Here is a 23,229-nt window from a genome sequence, read left to right as displayed (position 1 = left end):
AAAAGAAGTAAAAAAAAATCAGAGTGCATGGACAGTATTAACAACAAATGCATTATTAACAAACTTTTTACAGTAACAATACATTTTGCAAAAGATTTCTGTGTTAGTTTCAAAGATGAGAAAATATTTTCTTTTCCTTAACAATTAGTCCAGTAAAGCCTGAGTCCATCCCATGCATATGTATTGGGTGCAGTACTGAGGAAGTACTGTGAAACTGTAACTTAAGTGGGAGTGAGGTTCTTAAGCCAGTGCATCCACGAGAACTGCTTATGTTAAAGTACCCTTGAAAAGACTATGAATTGTACATTACAAGATTTCACTAATGAGAGCAATATTAGGTGAGAAATACATATTTTTAAATCCTAGAATCCACCCAGTGCCACCATGTGCTCATAGCTAGAGAAGGACACCTGAGGGAACCTCAGGGAACAGCAGATTCACAATTCCATTTCTTTTTACTCTGGGATATTTGTTCTTTAAGGGACAGAACTGAAATACCTTGTGCTTATACAAAAATTCTTTCTCTTTCTATCCAAAGAATGTTGCATACATGTAAACTCAAATGCAAGGAAGTTAAAAACATGTATTTGCCAGGTACTGTGACAAGGATTTTCTTAAATAGGCATTATACACTGTTAAAGCTTCAAGTACATCAAACTTTTTCATTTTATTGAACAAAAATGTAATTTCTTTTAAATTTTTCTCCTACGTCTTTTAAAAGAGGAAGCAAGCTAACATCCACTAGAATGTTTAAAGTTTCAAGTCTTGGGCAAGACACTTACAGTCAACATCTCTACCTGTCTTACTCATGAGAACAGAAAGAAAAAAATCAAGACTTGAAAACTGGCACAAAACACAGATACTCAAACGTGGTCACTGTAACTTCTCAGACTAGAAGCCACCTGAATGTTAAAGCAAAAGTATAAATAAGAGGCTAAAAAGAGCATCAATAATATTAATAAATCACAGCTTCTAAGGATGACAAGCCATATGACAAAAGCTAAATAAATTATTAGACTCTACAACAACAAATCTTATCAACATATTTCAATTCAAATTAATGAGTTGCCTGAAACACCAGTTTTGCTTCAAAGAATCATAGTGCCAACTTGAATGTGGCTGCTGCTGACTGAGTCCACACCACACATGAGCTGCCCACTGTCTTGCGGACAGAAGTGTTGCCAGTGGTGTCCAAGAGAAAAAAAGGCCCTGTTCCCTGAACAGTCTGCCCACAGAGATTCTGCAGGCTGGCTGATCCTCTAACTCACTACAGCCTGGGGAAAAAAAGACATACACATGCTTTTCTGTCTCTCTTGGGTAAACCATCCCAGCTACAAGTCAGAAAATGATGAGAAATACATTCCTGCTTTCCAAAGGAGCTAATAATACATTTTTGGTTTATTCTGGTACCTTCTGTACACTACAGAATAAACAGAATCAACGCACAAGAAACCACAGCCCGCAGGCATCTCTGTGTTCTATTTAGGACCACATGCCCCCAGAAATAAAAAACTTGTGGTTACTATTCACACCAATGGTACAAGAACTAAAGCAAATGAATAACCAAACTGTAAGCCTCTTGTCTCCAGTTATGTCCATGACCAACCCAGCCCCAAGTGACCTTCCATGTCTGTGAACTACTATAGCAACTGCTTTCTCAAATTTAATATCTAAGCATGGCCTACTGATTAATATTAACTTCACCAGTGACTGAATACGCCTTACAATGTAGTTTCATCTTTCTGCTACTTTCTACTAGAATTTTTAGTTTTAAGCAAAGTTTTCAAAAATATTTAAAAATATATATAAATTGGGAACATGACTGGCAAAAAATTAAACAATACTAAAATATCTAAAGTGAAAACTCCCTGTACCCTCACGTCTCATCTAGGGGAACTACTATTAGTATTTGGGTATAATGCACAAATAAGTGATTTTTTTTTCTTTTTTAAGGAAAAAACCCCACCAAAATGAGAGCTCTATATACTGTTCAACACTTTCCCTTTTCACTCAGTATCTTGGGTCTCTTTCTGTGTCACTGCACAGAGAAATATCTCATTCTTTGACTGCTTAGTATTCCACAACAGAATGCTGTTGTTTGTCTTTTAATATTTTTAATTATTTGGATTGGGTAATACATACATACAAAGTACAAAATTCAAAAGTATAAGCTATTTCCTATTTCCCAATTGACAACCATTGATTCTAATATTCAGTACTACTAACACTGCAAGTAAGGAAGATCCTCAAATGCCCAGTTTTGCACACTTGGTGGATATTCCTATGGGAGAGAGTCTAAGTATTAAGGAATTTTGTGTTCTGTGCCTGAGTAACTGATGATATAAGACATTTTCTTTACTGTCACAGAAGGTTTAATACTTAGTTTCCAAGTGACAGGTTATAGTCATCCTTGCTATAATTTATCCTACCAAACTGCAAAAAAAGTTTCTAGAAACTCACAGTGTAGGTTTCCTGCTGCCATGTGTTATTTTCATATACTTGAAAGAAGAGGCAGAAGCTTCTATTGTATTTAATGATTTAGTATGATTTCCCATGGTATGACGTTTCTGCAAGCTAAAAGGCTGACAAGGTAGCCCTTTTTAAAAGATTAGTTTCTATACTGATACTTTTAATAAGTAGTGATTAAATATTTTAATAGGCTTAACATTTGGTTATGAATCTATATATGTATGCATGGACTAAATGACACACTTAACTGACTCAAATGACAGCTATGTAACTCGACTTTTTAATTGGGTTTTCTCCATCCCAGCCCAAGCATAATAAAAATTTAACTTTCTCTTTTTCTGAGAACTGGAGAAATGGGCCTTCATTCATGTAAAAACAGTTTTTCGGCATCACAGCCATCTTTCGGCTCAAGAATTGAGGCAAATTCATGCTCAGTAGTGTGGCAAGAACCAGCAAATGTTGACTCACTGAGTTGCTATTGCTAGAGGATAAAGATCAGGAAAGAAGTACCCTTCTCAAGCTGTAAAGGCTCATGCCTTAGTTCTGCTTAGTTCAGCAGAAATCCGAGGTTCAACTCAATTTAATCCTGGGTTTCCGGCAACCAGTTAGTGGTCTTAAGAATCTATCAAGATGTCCTGAAAGCATTAACTCTAAAAAGGTGAGCATTCCCTGAGGCTATAACTCACCTCTAGATTCCAGCTGAGAACTGCTGTTTATTTAGCCCTGCTGTCTATAATCCATTAGCAAGAATAAAAAATGGTGACCCGTGCCTGACCAAAATGACCAGCTAATCAGCACTCAGGAGACAGCCTCCCAAACACTCTTTAGACTGCTGGCCTTTACCATTTAAGATCATTGATCATCTTCCCCCAAGCAGTTGAACCTTTTTCTCCTCTCTAACCACATCACACTCAAAAGCAATTTTTAATTCCTTTTGGCAAGGAAGCCTATGATATAAGCCATTCTGCAGTGGCCTGCTATTCATCCTGTAAAACTATTAACATTTTTGTTCCACTGAAAATATTTACCAGGCATCCGTTATGTGCCAGGCACTCTGATGGGACAAGTGACACAACGACACATAAATCAGAAGAATATCTAACTTTAGGTAACTTCAGGCTTAGTAGGGTTACCCATATGAAAACAGGCAATTCTCATGTGGTACTGTGACTGCCATGGCAGGGGAAATTCCCCAAATGCAGATTCAGAAAGGAGGCTCCCTGGAGAAAATAAAGCTTGAGTGATGAAGAAGAGAGCCAAGGAGCCAGAGAAGAGGGTCCCCAAAAGAAAGAATAGCCTGTTTCTGTTCACAGAGAAGGCGCATGTGACATTTAGGGTGCTGAAATTAGCTCAGAATGATGGAAACAAATGTGTTCCACAAAGATGATGAACAGGCATATTCTAGAAAATGGCACTCAGTCCAACATGACCTCTGCTCCGGAACTTGAGAAATGGTGATGCTGTGACCTTGGGGATACTAGTCTGGCGGCTCTGAACTTTTTTTGTATTATGAATCATTTGGAGATTCTGACATTAGCTGTAAACACTTCCCTAAATACACAATTCTGTTTGTATTTTCAGGGGGTTCAGAGTCACCAGCAGAGTATATCAAGGTCCCCTGGTTAAAACTGAGTTCAAACTCATTTGCACTCACTTTGCAGGTGAGGAAACTCTGAAGCCCATGATGATTTACAAAAGCTACTTAGAAGAGCTAAGTCACAACCCAAGTCTCCCCATTCTCAGGTCAGTGCTCTTTCCCTGGCATCACTGTACTGTCATTCCGGGAAGCATTTCTACGAAAGTGTCCACTGACACTTTAACCCATGCTCAGGTTTTCCCTGACCTTCTCTGCTCCATTGGGCTCAAGCACTCTAGCCCCCCTATGAAGGAACTCCCTGAGGCCTAGGTCATTTGAAAAATCAGGATTATATTCTGTAAGATAAAGCAAAGACAAAAATTTGAAGATGCACTGCCAAGATTGGGATGTATGTATATTTGTTTCCCTCAAGCAAAGCAAACTACAACAGGCTTACCTGTTCCCTGCCACATCCAGGACATGAAGTTCTGTTGCCTGTGACACCTCTGCAGGTATCCGAGTTAGTCTATTGTCACGTACACAGAACACAGTGAGGCTGCAGCACCCGCCGATCTATGGTGAGAAAGAAAATACATCTTTTTTCCAGTTTTCTAGGGGAGATGGAGTAGGATCAGAGTACCTTGTTTACCAAACAGTAGAAAAAGGATGCATAAACTTATACCACATAACTCACCGGTCTCACTGATGACCAACAATCATTAATTTAAATCTTACAAAACGCAGCCCCATATGTTCATAAAAATCTCTGCAAAATGTTAGATGTACATGTTCTAAATTAAATCAAGAAAATCAATGATACAGTTAAAAAATTTTATTCTAAAGAAGAAATCATTTTCCACTGCTGATATCTAACGCAACTGCATCTGTTAAATGTTAACCAAACTATACAATCCAGAAAAATACTATGTGGTAATATGTGAGTTTAACAATCCTATTTTCAAAAGTTAGGCCAAAGGTGATACTGATACACACATAATTCAAGACTTGCCCATTATATTAACTTCAGCATTCTCGGTGTTCCAGTTTTTTGTTTTTTGTTTTTTTTTTTTTCAAAAAGAGGGGTATCTTTCAGATGATACAGTACATTAATTTCCACCATATATCTTTTAATAGCTTTTGGTCATTCACAAATTAATGTGGTAAATCCACTTTTTTTGATGAATGTAAAATCAACAGTATCTTCACAGAAAGTGAACTGAGTAAATCCATACATCCATTTCTTCAGCTGCGGCCTGCTCATAAAAGCACACAAATCAACACCTCCATCCACACCAAATTTGATTACCATTTTTTTAAAGTAAGCAATTTAAAGGTAACTGAGTTTTGTATGAGTCTGGTCTTCAAAAAGGAACATAAACACACAAAAAAATCCAATGATTCTCTTGAACAAATTGGCGGTGGTTTTTACAGTCAGGAAAACTGAATCAAGAGGGCAGAAAAATAGCTTGATCCCAGACACAACATTCTGCAGGACTCCATAAAGTACTACATTCTTCTTGTACTCACTCTCCTGACTAAGGGCAACTGCTAGAAAAGGCTCATGAAGGAACCTATTGATGTCTCTCCAACACATGGAAAAATACTACTCCAGAGCCTCCCACTTGTGAAAGAGCACAAGACTTGAATGGTCAATGATATCTGAATATATCTTCTGCCCTTTTCTATTTATACATGTGTTTAATATATGTATATAATATCTTCAAAAGCAGAATGCATATTTTTGTGAATGGCTACATAATTACTTTCATACATAATCTTTTTATTTCCTCCCTTAAAAATATAAAGATTTCAAAATAATGTATTGAACCACAATATTTAACCATAATGTATATAAAAGAAAAATAAATATATAAGTAAATGTAGACTAACATTTGTCTCTGGTCATGTGGAAAGCACCCAGATATGTAGAAAGGCTTTTAGATTGCTCCCTTTAGTCTCCGCATTCACATATTTCTCATCCCAGCAAAAATGGTCTAGTCATTATACCCTAAATACATTTTTATATTTTTGATCCCACTGTTTTTTATAGAAATGCCTTTTTAAATCTTACCAATGATCCAAAATTAGCTAAACATCGTCTATTCCTCCATTGAGTCTCCACAGAACCCTTTGGTCCATATAATAACACGCATTTCATAATTACGGTCTAACCCTCTGACAGCACAAAATACCACATGAAGAACCCTAAGATCATTTACCTGAGTTACTGCTTATTTGCACATGTTTATGTACACTCAAAGTACTTGGCAAGTATAGTATTCACGCTATCTACCCACCATGCATAGCCTCTCTGCCCACTAAATTTCTCATTTACATATGTTTATACACTTTATTTACTTACTTGTGAAAGACCTCTACTTAAAAGTTATCTGCCTCTATGTGTAGCAGTGGAGACAACAAAACTCTTTTTTGTTCCAGTAAGAATCACCAGAGTAGCCTTTCTTAGGTTTTATAAACATCAAGCCCCAATATAGTGTGGATTTCCCATATGGCTGAGCATATTCTCCCTCCCTTGAGGAAGGGAATCAACAATTCTACCTAGGTGCCCAGAAATATCATGGAAGGAAAGCAATCAAAACCCTGATCCTTTTGATGATCAATATTATTAGAGTCTCTGATAAATTTAGACAATCCTGACAAAGATCTACTCATGAGAAAGAATGACTAGGTTCCCATGGGGCACCCTTGCCGCATCCCTGCTCCAGGTGGAGGAGCTTCGGTGTCAGGCTGGGGTTCAGAGGTACGGCTGCATGCCCTGAAGGAGAGCTTCCAAGTCAGCAGTTGGCTGAGGCTGAAGACCCCCGCTAGCGTCCTGATCTAGCTTTGAAGAGACAGGATTTATGTGTGACCCAAGGGGGGCAAAGCAGATATTATCATTCATATGATCGTCCGGATGGGACAATCAGCTCCTGGAAGACATACAGAGCTGGGACTGCATTTTAATTCTGGGCATCTTGTCTTGAAGCTGTCCACTGCCCTCCCACCACACCAACCTGTAAGACATCTGTTTTGGGGCCCTACTGCTATACCATGTGAACATTTTCAATTTGTATCACGTGCATATATTATGTAGTCAAAAAAATTAATTAATTAAAGTGGGTCAGAGAAGGCTCTAAATAAATGTTCTGGACAAGATCCATTAATCATTTGGGAACATATTGTGTAAACTTCAATGAAGTGTGTGAGCTGTCTACTGTGTGTTATTGTTTCATTTTTCTTTTTCCTTTCCCACTCTAATCTCACACCCATTTGAGACGTCAAGGGGTGGAAAGCAATTGCGTACAAGAGCCTCTTAGGCCCTCTGGGTTGTCAAAGCAGGCAGTGTGACCTCCTGATCTCTATTGTCTATGGTTTTTGAAAAACAATGCCAACAAAGAGCACATGTTGTTGCAGAGTGTGCTAGGGATGCCTTAATCACCCCACAAAGGCACATGCTGTCCCAGCGAACATTCACATAAACACAGCCCTCTTTCCAAATCAGCCAGGAAGGGATGGCACAACCTTTGGTTTTTAGAAAAGATTATTAAGCATTCAAACCCATAACTGAAAAGATATAGTTCATTATAGAGGTCAGAGGGAGATGCGGTATGATGGAGGGAGCGGATGCTTTGAGACCATACAGACCTGGGCTAGAATTTAGGCTCAGTCATATGTTTTGTGGTTTTGGATATGTTACTTTAACCAAAAGTAACAATAATGATTAACTTAAATGAAACCACATATATAATTTGGCGCCTATCATAGAAACTGGCCTTTTGCTGTTGCCAAATAAATGTGGTAGCTATTTTTTTTTTCCAGGAAGTAAAAACCTCAGATCCAAATGATGAGTACAATCAACACCTGAATACCTACTATGTTCTTAGAACTGTACTGATGCTGGCAGTCTCTTTCCTGAACTTACCCGAATGTCTTAAAAAACCCATCTCCCTAACGATGTATCGCCGTGACATTTTGTATTAATAATAATGAAGACTGACATTATACACATCATTCATATATATTTTGGCTTTCTCTTTTGGGTTCAGGAGGCAGAGTTTACAGGTTTCTCAGTGGTAATCAGGATAAAATGTATCACTTAGAAGTTCTGGGAAGCAGAGTCACTGTTTAAATAACTTATTACCAGTTATGTAGGAAGCTGATATTTTTAAGCCTCCCTTAAACCACATAATGGCACCTTCCCAGAATACAAGGGGTTGGACTTGGATTCTCTGAGAATTATGGAATATAGCTGAGCATCTTTGTCCAGCCATTTTGTGTCTCTCTTAATTCAAAATGATACTCTCCTTAGCTGTTATGCACTGATTTAACCCATCTCAAGAAAATAGGTTCTGCAGATTATTGAGCAAACCTCTGCTCAGGTCAACTTTCACTAAGTATTAATTGCCTGCAGGTTAGCTCACCCAAGGAGGAGATCATGAGACAGATTCAGTGATTCAAAAAGGGAGCCTATGTTAGTCACGTTTGTTTACATTCCATTTTTTAAATGCTTGCCTTAAGTATAAGGGAACTTTCACTTTCCTTCAGTATATTCCTTTTAATATTATTTGTAACATAATTGAACACACATCCCATTGGCAAAAAAAGAAAAGTGTACAATAAGTAAAATCTGGCCAAAACGCAATTTGAACAAAAATAATATGAAGCATAATTTTAGAATCCCATCATCTATGGCATATTACTCAAATGTTCCCTACTTCATAAATATTTTTGGAAATCGTGTGGTTTTGGGATTCCCTGAATTCTGAGGCCACTGACATCAAAATATCCACTAATAGCTACGGAATTCTTTTTTTTTCTGATTATAAAAAAGTACCTTACATTGATTAGAAAAATAAAAACCAAACATACATGCACAGGAAAGCACAATGAGAAAAAATCAAATCTTACCACAAAGGGATAATCAGTATTAACATTATGAGGTACAATCTTCCAGTACCACTGCCTTGCATTTGTGATTATACATACACACTTTAACAATGCTTCTAAGAGGACTTTTATGGACCACATAGTTATTTCCTTCTATGGATGTATCACAGATTATTTAAGAAACTGCCCAGGTTAGACAATGCTAGTTAGGTCTGCCACTTCTTTGCTGTGTGAATCTCGACAAGTGACTTAACCTCTCTCAGTCTTAGTTTCACAATCTGTTGGACATTGAAAATGATTTACCTATACCTCATAGAACTGCTGTGATAATTAGATAAGAATAAGTGCAAAAGCCCTTGGCACCATGCCTGGCACATGTTAGCTGCCTCTGTGGACACTTGGTATGGTGCCTGGAACATGTAAGCTGCTCCCATGTATAATGTGAGAAATGTTCTTGTACATCATTCTTAGTGTATATCCATAAATGTTTTCCTAGACGTGGAATTGCAGAATCAAAGGGTACGCACATTTCTAAAGTTTTTACTATTATCATATTCCCTTCCAGAAAGTCATAATAATTTATATTTACATGATAATATACATTTCCCTCCACCCTTGCCAAAATTTGGTATTATTAAATTTTTTTGTGAATACTGATGAGGCTGAAATTGTTTCACATTAGTTGCCATTTCTATTTGTTCTTGTGTGAATCACTTGCTGGTTTTTGTGGAAGTTTCTTTGTTTTTGTCTACTTCTCTATAGTAAATACATCTTTTCCTTATTGGTGTAAAAGAACTTCTAATAGAGTAAAGACAGATCTCTCATTTAAGATGCCTTAAATGTCTCCCTGCCCCCTTTCAAGAAAGTAAAGGCTGCTTTTACCTTCTTGAAGATCAGAAATCGAATTTTCCTGTAGACAATCCATCAACTATTTTTTTATGACTTATTTCAAGTTTAGGAATTACTTCTCCATCTTGAAATTTGATGGTCAACTATATCTTATCTAATATTTTTATATTCTATATCATGTCTTTAATCAATAATTCATTTTAGAATATAACGGAAACTTATACTGAAAGAATTTTGAATTGTAATAATAAGAAGGCAGAAAAACTATCCACAAAATGAATATTCTATCACCACAGGCATTTCTGAGTATCATAGTAATATTTATGGGTAATTAATATTTACAGGTTGCCTGATTGAAAAAAGCTTTGATGAATGATCTGCAAATGCTATGTTGCCTCATCTGACTGGGTAAGTGTAGCTTAGTTGGCGTCTCTTTCATTTGGACTTAATGGAGACAAAAAGAAAACAGGACCCTAAACTTGGATATAAGCTCAATTTCTTCTAGCCAAAAACTCTTTATGGTCTGGCTCTCATTCATCATACTCATGCTCACACATATACCACCAACTCCATCTATCCATGAATCAATCATACTACTGCACAATATGTTCCTTAACTCTCCTCTCCACCAACACTATGAGTTTTTAAGAAATCTTTTCCCAGAAGTATATATACTTAAGCAACAGGATGAAAAATAAAAGACACAAATAAGTGACTTGAAAAATCAGAGGCATGCCAGGTGTAGCAAATAAAGCAAATCTAGCCTTTCCATTAGAGACAGATTTGTGCTGACAAACTTACAATTTAGTGAAAACAGATGAGCTGCCAAATGATGCCTTTCAGGATTTCTGAATAACTTAAAATGTAATTCACAGAAAAGCATTCTTTTGAGAGTGAATAATCTGAACAAACTTGAAAAACAAATAACAAAATAAGGTTCCAGGCCATGCAGTCATTAAAAAAAACAAACAAACTGAATTTAGAGGAAAATGTCCAATATTTTACAATGAAGAGCACACAAAGCAGTCAGCCAATTTGAATCTTCATGCATTTAAGAAGCAGAATGGAAGTTAGAGATGCAACTGTGGTCTGAACAATACTTACAAGATAACAAGTTTACCTGACTTTTCTAAATTTCCAAGCAGCTAACAATTAAGAAAACAAAAGACATTCATTGATTTGCAAATGTTTACTACAAATAACACCACAAAACACAAACAGAATCCATATTGTGACCCACATGGTACAAACATCTTCCCCTCAACCATTTGGGGAAAAAATGCAAATAAATGCTGCTACAGACTAAGGAGCTGTGCCCTAAAACTGGCAACACACAATACTATAAATGTTGTTGTTTTTTTTAAAGGAAAAAATATAGGAAGAACTACACAGCATACCAGACCAATGGCAATTAATACTACTATGGATTTTTGGCATATGAATTGAATCGGTCAGCATTTCAGTTTAGATATGTATGCAACTTAACTGTTCAAGAGAAAGCAATAAATTTTTGGAAGAATCCAATCAGGAAAATGCAAGATTTGATCAAATGGCATCAAGCTTGGAGGCAGAGCTAACATACACACAGTCACAGGGCCTACCATACTCACTGCACAGAGACTCATGACATGACAGTGCTGCCTGGGCCAGCGTGATGCAATGAGAGGTCAGGAGGCTCTCGGTGGTTTGGCTGCTCAGCCCTGATGGTCAGAGGCAAGCACTCAACCATTTCTGCTAGGCAGCAAACTGTGATCCGTGGGAGAATTGGAGACGTGCTCAGCACATTTTCCTACGCTGGGACCTGAGTGTATGTAAGTAGGAGGTGATCTAGAAAAGATCCAATTCCTAAAAACCTAAACATTCTCTGCTTTATCAGACAGCTGAAAGGAAAGGCACAGACTATTTCTTTCTAAAATGCCAGAAGCCAGAAAACCAATCATAATTTCTCAGAAAATGGACAAAATATGACTAAAACGCTTTGAAGTTAGAAATATTTTCATAATATTTTCACTTTTCGCATCATGAAAAACTGTTCTAGTAAATTTAGTGAACACATAGCATGGACTAGATATAACCCTCTAGTCAGAAACTCTTGAGTGTGTTTCATTCTTTTAAAGTGAAAAAGAGGACCGATGCTGAAATGATGGTGAAAGTTTTATGAAAGTAAATTTCCAAGGTTCTTGTCTAGAACATAATCTTGTGAAAGAGAGTCAGGGGATCAGGGAAGCTGGGGATGGGTGGTGAAACTTGCTGGGAATTAACATTACACCTAAAAGTGCTCTCCTCATGATCTGCCTTGAAAGAACACCAAAAATGTATTAATTTTCTGTAGTGTCCAAACTAAAGATACTTTGGCTTTTCCTTAACAAATCAGGGGCTTGCCCTACCTCAAGGTCACACAGATGGAAAGGTTGGGCTGAGCCTGCATTACATAAGTGGTCATGTGTTTACTGGGAGACTCATCTTTGGAGTCAGGTTCTACCAACTCCCAGCTGTGTGAGCCCTAGTAAGAAAAACTACTTACTGGCCTCAGTTTCCTCACTCGTAAAATGAGGAAATTATCATGACTGCAAAAGCTGTTGTAAGGATTCAACAAGTACAACAAATACTTGAAAGCATCTAGTACAGTGCCTGGCATTAAAAAAGAAAGAAAGAAATCTTTTCTACATCTGTATGTGTGTTTATATGTCCAATCTACTATCCATCTGCAAGCACTATTCAGCAAGAGTAAATTCAACTGTTCAGAATATCAGTTCTGTATTTTGGTTTGTTGCTTAGAAACTAGAACCCAACTTTTCTAATTAGTAGAATCTCTTAGTTGAGTCCCAGTTTTGCTGAGAAACAGACTGAAGTCTTACAGCCGGAAACAGTTTACTTAGATGCCAGTGTTCATATTAAGGATGTTTCAGAATATGATCATGTTTATAGTAAATATTCTCATGTCTCCATTTAGAAATGCTGGCCACCTTACCCAGGGAGAAGACTGGGACACTGTGGGCCGAACACCAAGATGAGGAAAGGAAAGAGGAAGTTCAGATACCCTGAGATGTGGCCCTAGGAAAATAAGAACGCCACATGTTCTGACTGGCTGGAAGGCAGCTTTGAAATTACACCAAAATAGATGTTAGAAAAAGTCAAAACAGAAATATGAAGCAAACTACACCCAGCCAGTGATCATATCATCCAAGGAAATACCATACCTTTCCAGATGAGGACCCAGCAAAGGAGAAGGCTCATCAACAGCTAGTTTTAGGCTTTATTGCTGATAAAAAAAATCAAGCTCAGTATTATCCTTCTCCAACCAAGCACTTCTAGTACCCAATAGAAAGTAAGCCTTCTTCTTTTTCTCTTTTCATTTTTTTTTTTTTTTTTTTTGAGATAGAGTCTCGCTCTGTCACCCGGGCTGGAGTGCAGTGGCGTGGTCTCGGCTCACTGCAACCTTAGCCTCCCAGGTTCAGGCAATTATCTTGCCTCAGCCTCCCGAGTAGCTGGGACTACAGGCACCCGCCACCACGCCTGGCTAATTGTAAGCCTTCTTTTTAAACAACACACTAGACACCTCCTTGTTTGACCCACTATAAGCTTCCTCCTCATTGTCAGCATTTCCACCTCCCTAGCCAGAATTTAAATGCCTCTCAGTCCATACAGCTACTCTCCACAACAGATGGTGATGTCTCATTTTCTCCTGCTTAGACTACTAACCAAAAAAAAAGTCCTAGGAAGCTGGCTTTAGCTTCCCATTCACCTTCCTCTATGTGTATGCCTTTGTGAACAGTTTGTTCAACCTCATCCAAGACATGAGCATGGCCCAATGTAAATCTCTGCCCAGAAATATGGCTGCATCAAGATCAATTTTTATAATTCCAATTGCTTATGGGATAGAGCTTAATTTCACATTAAATTCAAAAATCAAACCCAAAGTCATCCACTTCCTCTGCCAAACTCCCAAATTATCAATTTCTGCCAATGGTGTCACCATTCTCTGTATATCAAACCCAAAATGTCAATCTCTTTCTTTCTCCCATTTAAAATCCTATAAATTCACCTTTCCCAACTCTCCTTAATGTTACTGATGATCATTCTTTGACATAATTCCTCCAGTTGGCTCTATACTCACAGATTTAGAGTTCACACCTTTAAAAAACAACACATGCATCTTTTCAAAGCATTTGACATTTTTGATCCCTTATGTATTATTATTATTTCTTCATAATTATTATCATGTGATTTCTCTAAAAGCACATACCTCTTTTGGTAAGGACACTAATTTATTTCTGTCTGCATTCAAGTTGCTCAACTTCTTTAGTTTTCCAATGCTTTTAGGCAGGGTCTGTTAAAATAACAATTTCACTATTAATTTAACACATATTTTTAACATGGCTCACAGTAAATAAGATCTTTGCAAGGACCTAAAAAATATAATCTCATCCAGCAACAGAAGCAATAGTTCTTGCTGAATATCAGATATTTGTAATGTTCACTTAGGGGGTGCGACATTAAGTATTTTGAATTTTTGTTGAAATGATAAGTCTGTTTTAAAGGAATGAAGTCAAAAGTAGAGACCTGGGAACAGGGAAACATCTTGTAAAGGGAAAAAGATGCTGTTCAACTCAAGTAAGTGAGAATTTGCACCCTCAAGATTCATTCCTGCCCTGCCTGCACCTTCAAGGACCACACTGGGACAGTGGCTTAGATGTCCGTGGAAGCCAGAGCACTGGGGCAGGGAATCAGCACCTGAAGCAGGGTGCTGCATGGGCAGGGGAAGGCAAGGGCTATGGGGATGGGAGAAAGGTGAGCATCCTGGAGTGGGGAGCAGAGCTCTACCAGAACCAGGCTGGCACCCACATGGGGGTCTTCAACACTCCAGTGCAATCCAGGGGTGAATATTATTTTTACAGTTGTTATGATTACTATTTGTAAGCCTAAAATCACAAAGCAGGACTGGAAGATTTGGTAACTCCCACCACACGTGCCAGAGGCTGGCTGCTTCAGCTGTCTGAGGAGAGGGGCTGCTGGGCTCCCCACCCACATCTGTGCACTCCATCCTTTCTTGCTGTCCCTTCTGCTCTTTCCACCTAAAGAACATTACTTACTCTATTTATAGAGAAAGGAGAAAAGGGAAAAGGAAAAGGGAAAAGAGAGTAAAAAAAAAATAAAATGACAAAATGAAGATGGAGAAAAGAGAAAAGTAGGAGAGTAAACTGAAGAAAAGAGAGTGCTATATGACAACTAAAAGAGGGGGAAGGAGAAGTGACAACTGAAGGGCTGACAAAAGCAGGGGGCAGCAGGACAGGAAAAGACAACTGAGATCTGCTGCCACCCTGCCCACCCACCCTTTGCCAGGGGGTGCACGCATTGCCCCTGCCCTTGTCTGGTGGGAGACTGGTCCAGGTGGAGGACCCCTCCAGTCCCCTCCACTTCCAAGTTCTAATAAGAAGCAGCCTTAACCAGAGCCCATCAGATGCCATCCTCTGGCTCCTTGATCAAGAGCATTTCCCAGCCCCCATCCTGCCAAGGCTTTTCCTGGCCAACGTCCATCTCGTTCCTCTTCTCTCCTGCTCTTCCCATTTTCTCAAAGAACCCAGAGAGAGGCCAGAGGAATCCTGACGAATATTCCCAGTGGTGGTCTCTGGGCACCACAGCTGGGGTATCAACACATCCAAAGAGAGTAGCTTATCCCCACACCTCACTGGAGACATCTGTGAGGCATTTGTTCAGTCCCTATATTCAAAGCACCACAACTGGGACACAGGCTCAACAGGGAAACCTAAGCACCACTTTCTTTGCTTAAGCGGGTTAAAAACTGATCTTTAGGTCATGCATTTGCTTTGTAAGACCATTTTGGTATGTAATATGAAGAAATTTCCATTTAGTCCACTCAAATTACAAATTAAGTAGAATCTACCCTAGTAAGTCTTTATGATATATGTGCAAACCACACTTACCAGGAGCTGATTTTCTGTAAGAACTAACTCAGTGAGACTTTCACAATCCCCAACTGCTTCAGGCAACTGTGTGAGTCTATTCTGATCCACCTTCAAGATTGACAGTTTCTTTAGTTTTCCTGTAAAAGCATTATGATTATTATTATCAAATTCATTAGTTACAATTATTTTCGTAATCACTGCTTGGAATTTCCTATCTGCTGTTCTTTTTGTTTTAAACAGTTACTTATTTTTTCCTCATCTAGCTTTTCACATTATGAAACTCTATCATTTAGATCACTGAAGGTTGGGAGTTAAAATAATTTGTTTAGAACATCAAAAACGGTCAGCAATTAGAAACAAAACATTTTAAAAAGCATAAAAACATTGCATCAAAGCCAAGAAATTTACAGAAAAACAAAACAGCTTTCTCTCCGTGGAGGTGTTTCATGCACAGAGGAGACTTTCATTTTATTCCAAGCATTATCCTTACAATAAACAAAAAAAAAATAGTTTATTAAATCACCTATGAATGAAAATGACTCAACGAAGATCCCTACAGTGTGGTATTTCTACAGGTGCAGAATAAAGCAGTAACCTCTGGAAAGCCATATTAAGGATGTAGTCTATTTCACTCAGGCCAGGAAGACTTGACATCCTGGTGATACCCACTGTTCATGGGAAAGAAGAACAAGTCTTACTGCAGCCTCCTCAGAGTCCCCACTAGCCACTAGTAAAGTCATTCAGATTCTCACTTCAACAAGTCATGGGATTAAGCCTACAGAGCAGGCGCCCTTCATTCTCTACTGAGTGGCTAACACGTTGACACTTTCCCCACTACATCAGAAAACATCCTCTATTCTAACACAGTCATAAAGCTGGAGAAAGAAAAATACCGAAAGGCGTATCTTGCCTCGGGTGCAGCCACAGGGCAAGATAGGAGAAGGAACCAGTTCTTAAGCTCTTTATTTAGCATAATCAATAGCCTAACACTGTCATTGGAGGGTTTCCACCTGCCCTCACGGTCAGGAGATCCACTAGCATTTTCTGCAGGGTATGCTGAATAGCACAGCCAAGCACTGAAACATCTCACCCCAACAGAGAGGTCTCCTGGCAACTAGTCTTCTAGCCTCTCCTTGAATACTTCTAGTGACAAGGTACTCATTTCTTCACTAAGCTGCCCAAACTGATTTGTAACATATCTTTGCTTTTTTTTTTTTTAAGAGACAGGGCCTCACTCTATTGCCCAGGCTGGAGTACCCCGGTACAATCATGGCTCACTGCAGCCTCAAACTCCTACTCCTGGACTCAAGCAATCCTTCCCCTTCAGGCTTCTGAGTAGCTAGGACTACAGGCATGTGCCACCCCACTTGGCTAATAATTTTATTTTTTGTAGATAGGAAGTCTCACTATGATGCCCAAGCTGGTCTTAAACTCCTGGCCTCCCAAGGTGCTAGGATTACAGGTGTGAGCCATGCCCAGCCATCTTTGCTTTTTAAAGCTCTTTCTTAAATGAAATTCACAATACTTTCATTTTGCCCATTTGATCAGAAAGCTGTAATACATCTCTTTCTTTGGAAGACAGTCCTTTAAACGTTTGAAGTCAGCCTCTCATGCTTGCTGCTGCTTCCTATTCCAAGCAACGAAACATGCCCAGTCTCTACAACCCTTTTCAGATGCCATAAACGATTCTCAGTGAACATCTCTGCATAGAGCCAAAACCCCCTACCGATTTTCCAGCTGGGTTTAACCAAAACACAATGTCTGAATTTCTACTGAAATTTTCATCTTGACCACATACCACGGAGGGAGTGGTCTTCTGCCATACAAATTCTCCAACTATTGAAAACCTTTCAAAAACTTCTTTTGATGTGATGTTCTGAATAAAATTAAAGACAGCAATCCTATGATAACTCTATGGTTAAATACAGTCTCTTTCAACTTCAAAGTGGCTTTGCTACGATGGAGCTCCCAAGTCCGTATCTGTTTATACTTTCTCTGCGTTTAATTTCTCACACTGGACTAAGTTCCTTCATAGTAAAGAAAATGTCTAGATTGATTTTTTTTTTTAAAGAAAATAGCACAGAATGATTAAAGGATGATCGATGTACTAAAAAAGGCTCAATTCAATTATGCCACTCTTTCAGCACCTCCCTGAGGTCATGGAATAAGTCAGTTATTTTCTCATAAACTATTAGGATGCCAAATTAGAAATTTCTTAGTGACTGCTCATATGCCTTAAATACATTTTATTATTTGGGGCAATCCCTCATGAAATCATTGAGAGAAGATACAGATGAAGTAGAGATGAATCGATGCTTAAAAGTAACGACGGCAGTAATAGATACCAAGCCAGGATGACAGAAACATCTGCATATAGAGAAACTTCTGCTGTAATAAATACTCTTTACTTTCCTTCTTTAAAAACAAACAGCAAGGCCGGGCATGGTGGCTCACATCTGTAATCCCAGCACTTTGGGAGGCCGAGGCGGGCGGATCATGAGGTCAGGAGATCGAGACCATCCTGGCTAACAGGGTGAAACCCCGTCTCTACTAAAAATACAAAAAATTACCCGGGCGTGGTGGCGGGCGCCTGTGGTCCCAGCTATTCGGGAGGCTGAGGCAGGAGAATGGTGTGAACCCAGGAGGCGGAGCTGGCAGTGAGCTGAGATTGCACCACTGCACTCCAGCCTGGGCGACAGAGCGAGACTCCATCTCAGAAAAAAAAAAAAAAAAAAAAAACAGTAAGGAGACTTTAAGGAGCCACATCCTCAGCAACTGAAAGTGGTGACCAAAGGATCAAAGTGTGCTCCAAACCCTCAAGACGACAGCAGGCAGTATGTTTAGCAGTTAGTGATTTCCAATGCTTACCAATGCCATCTGGAATCGTTTCTAATAAGTTCTGGGAAATGACTAAATCCGTTAATGAAGTCAGGCCACTGATTTCTTCAGGAAGTCTTTCCAACCTGTTTTCAGAGACATCTAAGCACAGCAGGTTCTTCAGATTTCCTATTTCCTATAACAATGACATGGAAAAATAAACGCACACTTAAACCTGCCACAGTGCAGAGGCATTTGTTCCAGTGATTTTTCACAATTAAATCCCAGGGCGGTCCTAAGGATGTTATCTTTAGCATGAATCCAAATGTGAAGGCAGGGGCAAATTCCTAGATCACCTTCCAATGAAAGTGGGAAGTTGTATGAATCACAGACCCAGAGCTGGGAGGGACGCAAAGCCCTCCACCTTTCAGGCAGGCAAGGAATCATTCCCACTTAACAGGTGAAGATACAGGAGAAAAAACGACTGCAGGGTCACACAATTAGAAAAGAAAAAGGAGGCTAGAATTTAGCTTTTCAAGTTCGGAACTGATCTCTAGTAAGCAGCTCACACTGCAGGGTGACCCTGGGATTTCCTCTGGTAAGAACCTACCTACTTTGTATTTTCCTTCCATGACAGGTAGCACTCGTTAGCACAAACATCAATGCAATTGCTCCCCAGCAAAACTGGAACATACATATCTACCTGTATCTTTAACATTAAAAGCAGCATACTGCCTTTAGTGAAAACAGTCTACCAGGATAAGGTAAAGTACCTCCATGAGTCTAACATTCTATTCAAGACCTACCTTTTCTTCTATTCCCAAAGTGCAAGCTTTCTCTCTTATCACTGACTCCACTTTTCCATTCCACTTTCCAATATTAAATCTTAACCTCATTACTCCTTTACCTTGACTGTCAGCTCTGCCTCTTGGGCTCTAGTCTTAACTTCCCCTTTCCTGAGACCATTCCATAAACTGTGCTTCCTCATTTCCTTCCTGAAACACAGCCAGTTCTCGTCCTATAATTGGACCACCTTCTTTTCAAAAAACATCTCGTGGTTCCCTGATGTCTACATGAGTACAAATTCCTCCATCTATATTTAATTTGGTCTGATCTATTCTTTCCAGCTTATCATCCACCTGATATTGCCTTATGATCCTGTCCCTGTATTTCCTGTCTAAAGGAAACCAGACTAGATTTATACTAATTTCAGGCCAGATCCCTGAAGTTGTTTTACTTTTCATTAATTCCTTTTAACAATGCCTTTGTATCTTTCTCTTTCCATCATCATTGAAGATAAGAAAAATCATTCTAATTATTTGAGACTTTTTGGTGTGTTTATGCTGATTTAACACAAATTTATACTATAGGAGCAAATGAGATTTTTAAATAATCATTTACAGCACAATCACATTGGAATTTTAATTTCTTTGTATTTAGAATATCACACTTTGCACAGTCATTTACACACATCTGAACATACACAACTCTTTCCTTTCCCCTTTATGTCCCACAGATATTTTATTACTTTCCTGATAATGTCATGACAGTTTTCTCCCATCCTTTGACTTCTAAAGTAACTAGCATCCTTTCAACCAGGACTTCCCACATATTTCCTAGAGAAATCTAAGTACGAATCGAACTCTACCCACAAGAGTTGCTAATCTGTCTCCTTTTCCCAATTGTAGCCAAGATCTCATTAACAGACTTAAATTAGTTCCTTAGTTCCATTAGTCATTAGATGACATCATGGAAACTTCAGTGCTATAACAACTAAAAATTTACTAAAGTGCTTTCTTCTAGTACTAGGGTTCCCTGCATTGATATGGCATTCCCCACTGAAAGTACAGAGCCCTTTACAACTGGTCACATGAAAAACTGGCTGTGAGAGACATCAAAGAATAAAATTCAGTAATAGTTGGAGAAAAAAATACAAGAGGAAAATGCCTGTTGGTTTTGTTTTAGACTTCTCAGTTTCTGTCTTAGAATGTAGGCCTGTCTGCTAAGACTCCACAAGATGACTATGTGCTCAGATGTCTATACAAGACTCCACTTCATTTGGGACATGGTTCTTCCACTTGAGAACAGTAGGAAAGGCCTGAACACTATGACATGCCAGCTAAACCATAAGCAACATTTGGAAAATATCTGAAATAAAAGCATTTAACATTGCTTTTACATGAATTATTACGGGGCAAAACATGGTCAAATTATCCCAAAGCACTTGGCACATCATGGAGTGGCAGAAAGGTATACCATCAGAATCATGGGTCCTGGCAATTTACTAATCTGCTGGGCTTGAAGTAAGCTATATGGGTAGCAAGGACACAATAAAATACAGATTTTACAAACTAAAGGAAATATTTACTATATTTACAAATGGTGGGTTGAGGTTTTCAGTTTTTATATGGCAATGGAGAATGATGCATGCTCAATATGTTTTTCCAAATGTGCCTTTTCAATCAACGTTTTTGGTTTCCAAGATCCTTTTATAGCAAACCTTATGTGGCAGCAGGAAATATACAAAGCTTATTGTTGCTGTTTTATGTTTTGGGGAGACACTGTGAAATTACCACTTACCTGAGGTAATTCTGACAGTTGATTTCCATCCAACCAGAGATCTTTTAGATGTAAGAGGGCTCCGATTGATTCTGGCTAAAACAAAAGAAAAAAAAGTTATGGTAACAAAGATTCAATTTTCAGTCTTCCCTGAAGAAAGAAAGAAACTGAATTCATCTGTTAACAACTGGGTACCTTAGCAGATGTTCACTGGTACTTCTCTTAACATCCAGCCCCTTTCCTCAAAGTGCCCAAACTTTCCCCAAGAATGCCAGTTGTTTCCACCTATGTCCAGCATCTCTAGTCCTGACCTCCCCCACCCATGAATCATAATTCCTAACTTGTGTGAAATGAAGCTGGTTCTCTAGTATCCCCAAGTTACATCTGTGGAAATACTGGCTTCATAAAGATCCCTATAAAACTCCCCCAAATACTGTGTGATCATAACTAAAAACAAAGTTAAATTCAAATCTCTAATACGGACTTACCAAATTATATATTTCATTGTTTCCTAAATCAAGTTCTTCTAGTCTCCGCAGCTGGGTAAGAGAGCTATTTTAAAAAATAAATAAAGAGCACTTAGAGAATACTTAGAAATGCTGAGCAATATAGTATCCCTCACTTGGACTAGCTTCAAAAATAAGGTCCATTTTCATTTTTATGGTAGAAAATATTGCACAGGAAGGACTGTTAAGAAAAGGCTGGCTGGCATTCCCCAAACTTCCCAAAACTTCCCAAAACACACAAATGTTTTCACATAATACTGTAGTCCTGTTTTTTTAAATACTTAAATTCATTCTGCACAAAATCTCCTCTTATTTTCCCCAAAGACTCACTCAGGAAGATATGTAAGAAGATTCTCTCTCAGTTCCAGTGAAGCCAGGTTATAAAGACTAGAAATGAACAGAAGGAAAAAAGAGTATAAGAGAAATTCCTGAGATTCTTCCTACCTCCCTTCCCCCATACACACACTGGACAAGTTGCAACACTTAATAAAACCTAGTAGGTCACTCACCAGGGTAAAAATACCTATCATCACCACCCCCCCACACCCATTAAAAACAATACCATCTCTACTTCTCAAATTGTAATCTTAAGATATTAATAATTAATAAAAGAGTAGTGTGTTATGACTACAAAGCACCTTCATTCAAATACCTTGTACATGTGATATGTGGAAATAACTCATCAGCCAATAAAACACAACCACTCTCAGGACTGAGACAGAAGCTGAATGTGTGCATCTAGACTTTCAAATGCCAAAAATGCAGTTACCATAAAACAGTAGCACCTTTAGTCTTGCAGAGCTCAGAGCTCTTCTTCCCAGTATCAGTGAGAGATCATCCCTGTTTTAAAGTAGGGGACATCTCAGTCCAGAGAGTCCAAGTTGATCTACTTAAGATCATAAATTCATGGAGCAAGTGGCAGCTGCGCTAAGGAAGTAACTTTCATTTAAATGCATTCAGGATAATGTCATAATGTATCTTGCACAGTGCCTGGAACACAGACTGATTTAATAAATGGTAGCTATAATAATGTTGCTTTTATTCTGGATTAAACCCTAGAATGAGGTTCTCTTCATCAGATTCTCCAGCCTCTTGGGTGTAATCCAGTCTATTAGGAGCACAGTGGAATGTGACAGATGTTTGACAGATGGGGCAAATCTTGACAGGCAGTGGCAATTCTGCATCACCAGAAACCCTCATGAAGTTATGTCAGCACTGGCAAAACATATTGATTCAGAAAACAAGTGACACAGTCTATTGCCCCTACAAGCACTGTACTAAACTATACCAACCAAAAAGTCACATTTTGCTAATATCACCATAGTAACATCCAGATTTGGAGGAATTTCATTTCTGAGCACACAGAACACAAAAAGTCAGACATTATCCCAACACTCTAATCTGCCTTAATCCTCCATTCTCCCTCCTTCCAACAAAAAAGCCAGAATCACGTGTACTAACAAGGCTGGTTTTATAACATCCAGAAATGTAAATTTAAATGAACAGTGTGTATACATGCTTAAAACCTGTTGGCCAGAAAATATATTTTAACTGTACTATGAAATGTAAAAATCCTGCACCTCCTTCTCCAATTTTACAAAACCAAATAATTTTCATACTTAAAGCAAGAACAAAACTT

At 38.6% G+C, this 23,229-nt stretch overlaps 1 protein-coding gene across 1 annotated transcript in view; it reads right to left on the bottom strand.

Moving 5' to 3' along the window:
* Positions 1–23,229, bottom strand: part of LRRC1 (leucine rich repeat containing 1) — a 130,310-nt gene that overhangs the window by 5,653 nt on the left and 101,428 nt on the right. The window contains exons 5-11 of the mRNA XM_001156152.6: positions 21,921–21,977; positions 21,573–21,636; positions 21,106–21,180; positions 18,577–18,721; positions 15,727–15,845; positions 14,028–14,111; positions 4,503–4,618 (exon numbers count right to left, since the gene is read on the bottom strand). Of these exons, the coding sequence (XP_001156152.1) occupies positions 4,503–4,618; positions 14,028–14,111; positions 15,727–15,845; positions 18,577–18,721; positions 21,106–21,180; positions 21,573–21,636; positions 21,921–21,977 (660 nt within the window). The remainder of the gene's footprint in view (positions 1–4,502; positions 4,619–14,027; positions 14,112–15,726; positions 15,846–18,576; positions 18,722–21,105; positions 21,181–21,572; positions 21,637–21,920; positions 21,978–23,229) is intronic.

The sequence above is a fragment of the Pan troglodytes genome, chromosome 5 (assembly GCF_028858775.2).
Source record: "Pan troglodytes isolate AG18354 chromosome 5, NHGRI_mPanTro3-v2.0_pri, whole genome shotgun sequence".
Taxonomy (NCBI): Eukaryota; Metazoa; Chordata; class Mammalia; order Primates; family Hominidae; genus Pan; species Pan troglodytes.
The sequence above is the reverse complement of the archived record's forward strand: the minus strand, read 5'-3'. Positions and strand labels throughout refer to the sequence as shown.